This window comes from Alligator sinensis, unplaced genomic scaffold (genome assembly GCF_000455745.1).
Source record: "Alligator sinensis unplaced genomic scaffold, ASM45574v1 scaffold54_1, whole genome shotgun sequence".
In the NCBI taxonomy this organism is placed as follows: Eukaryota; Metazoa; Chordata; order Crocodylia; family Alligatoridae; genus Alligator; species Alligator sinensis.
This window is the reverse complement of record NW_005841962.1, coordinates 1,078,133-1,085,077: the sequence shown is the minus strand read 5'-3', so window position 1 is coordinate 1,085,077 and position 6,945 is coordinate 1,078,133. Positions and strand designations below refer to the sequence as shown.

Sequence of the window (6,945 nt, the reverse complement as noted above, 5' to 3'; positions counted from 1 at the left end):
CTTTCTTATTGATACAGTGTCTTGGAAATCCACACATTTATTATTACTTGGTTTTTTTTGTAAACATTAGAAAAGCTTTCTAGAATTTTTTTAACTTAAAGTTGGTCTATACAAATATAGATATAATGTATTTATATATTGCCATTTATTATACTGCAGGCATTTCATCAGGAAGATGTATAATGCCTTTGATCCAAAGAGACAGTCACATGCCTGGCTGTAAACGTCCAGATGCAATTTAATAGTTGGCAGTCAAGTATCACTTCACTACAAGCTTATGATTTATGCTTAACAGGTTAGTTGCTAATATTTTGACAATCACATGTCTGCATGGATTATTTAATTAATGTTCTCATTTTCATAGAAAGTCCACAAACCTTAGTGAGCTGTCCAAATCCCTGAGGCCATTCGCTTTCTTTGTGTAGATCAGTTGGGAAGTTTTCAATGGGGGTTCGGTCACCATGTCGGAAAATCTAATACAATTAATTGAAGATTGAATTAATTTCCTGAGTTTCCTTCCTCTTTTTTTGCTTTAAAACATGCATCTCACTTGAATGTACAAACAGCAGATGTACATCAGGATCAGGCTTTTTGAAAATACTCTTACAAAGAAAAAACAATAGGGTATGCTGTGCACTGTGACAGGCAGAAGAATGAAAATAGTTTGTAGGATCTTGCCCCAGAAAAGGTGCACTGAGAAAGGATTGAAGCAAATTTCCTTAAACACAAATTCAAGCAGCTTTAAATCTGAGAGAGAGAGAGAGAGAGAGAGAGAGAGAGGAACCTTTTAAATCTAGAGCAGGGATATCCAACTTCTTAGTGCCAGGGGCAGCACACTATGGCTAAGTATAGAGGTTCAGAAATCCCAGGGCAGAATCAATTCAAACTTCGCAGGTTTTTCTAAGCTACATAAATTGGACAGATAAACTGAACTGATATTCAATGTTGAAGTGGCCAAAGCAGGCAGGAATCTGCAGTAGCCCAGGCCAGCAGCCTAGGGGCACTCACATGTGCCTCACATCATGCCAGAGACTGCTGAACCCAGCAGATTGGCAGCCCACACCAAACGCCTGTTTTTTCCCATTTGTCTCACACACACACTATAGCATCTGCTTTTAGTTGTACAAAACTAACTCCTGTTTTTCAATCCAAAATATTGAATAGTCTGTAGAAACCTGGGTCAATTTGTCTAGAATAACTTTGAATATACTTAAGTTTGGGATATCATTATGATGCCCACTGAACTGTGAACTAGAAATGCCTGATTTTTCCCATATAAGACATAAAAGTGTGTTGGCCAGTAATGTTATTTAGAAGATAATTTCTATGTATCGTGATTGTGAACTGGAAGTGAGATATCATAGAATTAGAGTTCAATCATGCCTGCATGCTTAACTTGAAAAATGTTTTCTGAGAAGTGTCCTCACTTCTGCATATTTCTACATGAGGGTGGGCACATCAGGTTTAAACTCTTACTACGTTACCTCCTGCTTTCATAAGGAATGTTCACCTCAGTTGACTAGATTTTAAAAGCTTCAAGAATTTGTTTCTACTAATTCTGAAACCAGATGGAAAATGGAATTTGTTTTGCCCTTCAGGAGCCTCTGATATACCAGGCATGCTAAAGGAGTATGATTTATTTTATTTAAGAAGCTACTCAGTCAAGTTTTTGGATTGACTTAAAAAGAAATTCCAGTTTGTTGAAATCATTTGAAGCTTTGCAATTGATTTCAGTGGGGCTGTTTTCATTAAGATTTGGTCCCTCTGATATGCAGTATGCATGGGTTATTGCACCTGCACATGCAGAATGTGTTTACATGAATTATGCATCAAAGCCCTTATCTGATCCTTTTTGTGGTTCTTTTTTTCCACCATAGGAAGAAAGTGTCAGCCCTAGATAAATGTGCTCAACAGCTCTGAATAGCTCTGAATTTCCTTTTTCAGGCCATCCCTATTTAGATGCACCAAAATGAACCTTCCAAAATCTGTATCCTATATCTCATTGAAGATAATCTGTCTCGTTTTCTGACTTGGCAAAATCAAACACTATGCAACTGCATGGGCAAACAGCTTAACTATCAAAACAGAACAAAAAAACCCCACTTCTCATTACGAGGGGTGCACCGATAAAGATTTTTTTGGCTGATACTGATGGCTGATTATTAACCAGCCATATCAGTCAGTACTGATCTAATATCCAGTATGCAGCCCAGCAGCTTGGAAAGCAGAATCCAGCCAGTAAATCTGTGGGGTGGAACAGGTGCAGGGGGTGGGGGGCACAGATCAAGGCCCCCATGGTGAGTGAGGGAGTGGTGCTGGGGCAGGGGCAGGTGCTGCCCAGCTGGGGCAGAGCAGAATGCAGGATGGAGACATGAGTGGCTTATGGGGGCGGGGGGGGGTAGGGAGAGGGGCTACAGAGGGTGCTACGGGGAGTTTTAAGGTGGCTGTAGCCCACCCTATAGTCCCTCTCCCAGCACTGTTGCCGCCTGCGCTGCCCTGGCCCAGCGCCCCGACCGGGAAGAGGCCAGCACTGGCCCTGAGCTCACAGTGGGCAGCTCTCCCTTGCCCTGCACACAAATCCAGGGCCATATGCTCTCCATGCCTCCCCCAGGGATGCACACAGTAGCAGGAGCCTCCCCCATCACCCTATGTGCCTGGAAGAGCTGTCTGTGGCTCTGTCGCATGCCCCGCTCCATCCTGGTTGGGCAGCACCTGCCCATGCCCCTTCCCAGCCCCACTCCCTTCCTCATTGTGGGGGCCTTGATCTACACCCCCACACCCCTCCCCTTTTCCCACTCCCCTTCCCCCCAACATACTTACCAGCCGGACACTGCTCTACAAGCTGCCAGGCTGCATTCCTAGCCATGTGCATGCTGCAGCTGTACACATGCATGCAACATTTATTGGTGACATTATTAGACACACCAGCCAACAAAACAGGATAATGTCAATTTTCCTTTTATCAGTGCCAATCCAATATGGACTGATATTTTGGTGCACCTCTATTCATTACTGTAGCACCTTTCATCCTAGGACCTCAGAAAGATTTACAAATATTCATTTAACCTCCCAACATCTGACAGACTCTCTGTTAGGTGTACTAGTATTTACAATAATTTTTCAGATAGTAAACACAAGCATGCAGTGTTTGGCTGTTCCCCTAAAAGTGATATTTACTGTGTCCTTTCTTTCTGATAGCCTTCTGCCTATGTATGTACAAACAACAAATGCTATAGTGTGTGTGAGACAAATGGGAAAAACCAGGGGTCCCTACAGGTACATGCAATTGGATTTTTAGGTAAGTTTGATATTTGTCTTGCCAGAGTAGATGTCACTACTACAGCTACATGAATAACTTATTTTTTAGTTTGCTGGTTAAACCATATAAAAATGATAAAATTGTTTCTGTTTGACCTGAAATATTTTTTTTCAAAATTTCCAATAAATCAAATAAATTTCATTTTGCATTAAACAAAAACTTTAGAAAAAAACTAAAAGAAAAATAAAGTTTTAAAAATATTTTCAAAACACGAATAAGTGGAACATTATTTGAAATGAAAAAAACAAACATTTTGTTTTGGAAATATCAAAACAAATTCTTTTTATTTGTTTAATTAATTTCATTTGTTTTATTACCTGTAGCAATTCAAGAAAATTCAAATTTGCTAAACGTTTTGGTCAAACTGAAACTGCATAGTTTGGCAAAAAATATTTTAGAAATAACATTTCTCTCAGCTGTAGTCAGCTTTAATGCCTGCATTAGGACATCTTCCTTAAGGGTGTTGAGGGGATCCCCAAATTAACCTTAAATAAAAAATCCCAAGATCCTATTGTCAAGTAATGAAAGCAGCATATGATATTCAGTATCATATTTTTCACATGTTTATATAACTTTTAATAACATACATGTTCTTTCTCATAAAATGGGAAACTCCGACAGTTTTTTGGAATTACTTCTTAGTGCGTCTATAATGAACAGAAATATTAAGTAAAGAGTTGTGTTCTCTGACGATTTATTAAATTGGATGGAGGTAAGAAATGAGGGACACTTGGGTCCTTGCAGGGAGGAGGTGAGTGAAGAAAAAGGAAACATATTTCTTTGACTATAAGATTCTGACATGTTGTCACATCACCAGTCTCATGTCAGATTAATATGCTCTTTTGGGGAAGCTTCTGGCATTGCCAACTATGAAGGTCGAATTCCTAATTAAAAGGAAGTTCTGTAATTTCTTGTATGTAATTGAAAATTTTCCAACTTCATTGGAAGATATATTTTTTTCCAAAGAGGTACTTTGAAAATTGTTCAAAGCTAAAGCGAGGGAACGACTTTTTTGTACATCAGTGAGTGTTGGTTAAGCCCCTTCATCCAAAAAAGTGCCTTTTTTGGTTGACTAATGGAAAGTCACTAAAGTTATGGTAGATCTGTAGTAGTATACCTCATTGGCTTGTGCTCTGTAACATTCATAGTACCAGAGTAAAGGGGAAGGGGAATATATGCATGTGTATGGAAACCTTGACATTTAAAACAAATATTTATGTCTTTTTTTTGACTGCGTGGACCTAAAGAAACTTTACATCTACTTTTGAAGAGATAGGGTTTGCCTTCTTCTGAAGGATGCAAAAACTTCTTTAAGTCCACACAAAGCAAACAATGTCTTGGTTTTCAGTTTTTCATCTCAAGATCAGATTGCATAAGGGTGAAGTTACATGTTACACTTAGACCTTAAAACACTGAGACTTTAAAAGCCACTTAAAATGTAAGCATTTGCATGTTACAGTCCATTAACTTGTGCTAAGTGCTCTCTGAGCATTTCAAAGTCATGCCAGTCCAGGTTAGAGTTAACTTTGGGTCATGCTACCTAGCTTGTGCTAGGGTAATGTCAGTTTGCTCCATTGAGATAAGCAATTTTCAGCTCTCCAGTATCCCAGGATGCGCTATTCCAGTGCCTCCTCCCCCCAAGCTGGGATAGAAGCCAGGTGTCCTGACTCCTAGCCATGTCCCTGCTTGCCTGCCTTCTAGTGGCAAGTCAGAGCTGTACAGGCAAGAAATGGTATTAACCCTTAATGTGCGAGTACTTAAAGCATGTTATAACTTCAACACTGGTTAACATTCCTTACATTTAGTACGGTCTAAGTGTAACATGTAACTTCAGCCTTAGTTTCTTCCAGCTTCAGTTTAATACCTTAACGCAAGTCAGAATTTGCTAGCTTCACTACTGCAGCTGCAGTGGCAGGGTTTGTAGTATACCTCAGTTCAGGGGAGCACAACTATTTGGGCTAGAAGGCCACTTAGGAGTTTTAGTGAGCTGTTGAGGCCTGGCAGAGGGGTTTGGACCGCATGGGGGAGCTCTGCCATGAGCCCTCAGAGGCCCTGATCCATGCTGCTGCAACCAGTGAGTGCGGGACTTTTTTTTTTTTTTTAAGTGCTGGGAGGCTGGGCCAGGCAGGAGATGGGGTCAGCTTCTTCCGTGACTCCCTCCACCTGAGCAGAGGCAGGCACAGCCAGAGGAGCTGCGGGAGAACTCCCCAGGGCTGCCCTGCCTGGCCCCAACCTCCTAGCACTTAAAAAAAAGCCCACACTCACTGGCTGCAGCAGCAGTGATCAGGGCCTCTGGGGGCTTGTGGCAGAGCCCCCATGCAGCACAGGGCAATGGGGAGCAGTGCAGATCATCCCCCACCCACTTGGCACCCCTGCTGCAGCTGTTGCATTGCTCGGGTGCAGCGTAGCTTGGCAGGGTGCCGTGCACTTTCTGGGAGCTGAGGCGGCTTCAGCAGTCACCCAGAGCCTGGCACCACTCAGCCTCAGCAGCCCCAGCTCCCAGACAGTGCGTGGAACCTTGCTGAGCCACACTGCACCCGCGCCACAGGGCAGCTGCTGTGTGGGCAGCAGGTGGGTGGGAGGATGATCCCCGCTGTCCCCTACTGCCCCACACTGCACAGGGGGGCTCTGCCACAAGCTCTCAAAGGCCCTGATCCCTGCTGCTGCATCTGGTGAATGCAGGGCTTTTTTTTTTTTTTTTTTAAAAGCTCCGGGAGGCTGGGGCTGGGCGGTGGATGCGGCTGGGCAGGGCAGGGCAACCATGGGGGCTTCTCCCATGGCTCCCCCAACCTGGGGAGAGGCAGGCACAGCCGGAGGAGCCACCTCTTCCTGGCCAATCCAAATCTCTGAATCAGTTCCAAATCTCTGATTCTGATTCGGCCAAATTGAATGGGGACAGTGATTCAAATCACTGAATCAAGTCACTCTTTTTGAATCGGCCAAATCTGAATCAAATACTTCCCTATTTGTACAGGCCTACTGTTTACATTGTCCAGCATAGTGGGAGGGAGGGGATGCGGGGTGAGGTGGGGAGAAGGAGATGCCGATTGATCCTATCTGGTTCTGGGCCCATCCACCCTGCATCCACTGTCAGTGGTACTGGACATAGTGGGCAGGTGGGCAAGGTCTCCATTGATACTGGCCAGGACCCCCATGGGCAGGGCATGCTTGGCTGGGAGAATGGGATGAGGCCATGGGTGGGCAGGAGTGGTCTCTGGGAGCAGGATGAGTGGGTGGGGCTGGGTCAGGGATGGGATGGCAGGGTGGCGACAGTGTGGGGCTGGGGCCCAGGGCAGAGCCACAATCCACTCCCTGCATGACCTTGCAATGGGCACCCATTGCAAAGACATGCGGGGCAGTGGCTGGCCCCTGCCCATGGGACTGGTCTGGCGGTGGTGACACTGGCAGTAGCAGCCAAAAGGAGCCACTTCTGTGGCAACTGCTGACCAGCTGAGTCCAGCTACCACACTGACCCTCCACCTCTGTACTATCTTGCCCCATAGAGTCTAGACTACAGCTCCCCATGTGCATGAGAACTGCATGCAGGGATGGGGTGGTCTGCGCTCCATGCCAGATGGCACTTCTACCCCTCAGGGTGGTGGGACCAGCTGCATATGCCATAGCCC

At 44.5% G+C, this 6,945-nt stretch overlaps 1 protein-coding gene across 2 annotated transcripts in view; it reads right to left on the bottom strand.

Moving 5' to 3' along the window:
• LOC102382953 (prostatic acid phosphatase-like) overlaps positions 1 to 6,945 on the bottom strand; it is a 26,137-nt gene that overhangs the window by 14,073 nt on the left and 5,119 nt on the right. For both annotated transcript variants that reach the window (XM_014518526.2, XM_006020624.3), the window contains exon 2: positions 378 to 473. In XM_014518526.2, the coding sequence (XP_014374012.1) occupies positions 378 to 473 (96 nt within the window). The remainder of the gene's footprint in view (positions 1 to 377; positions 474 to 6,945) is intronic.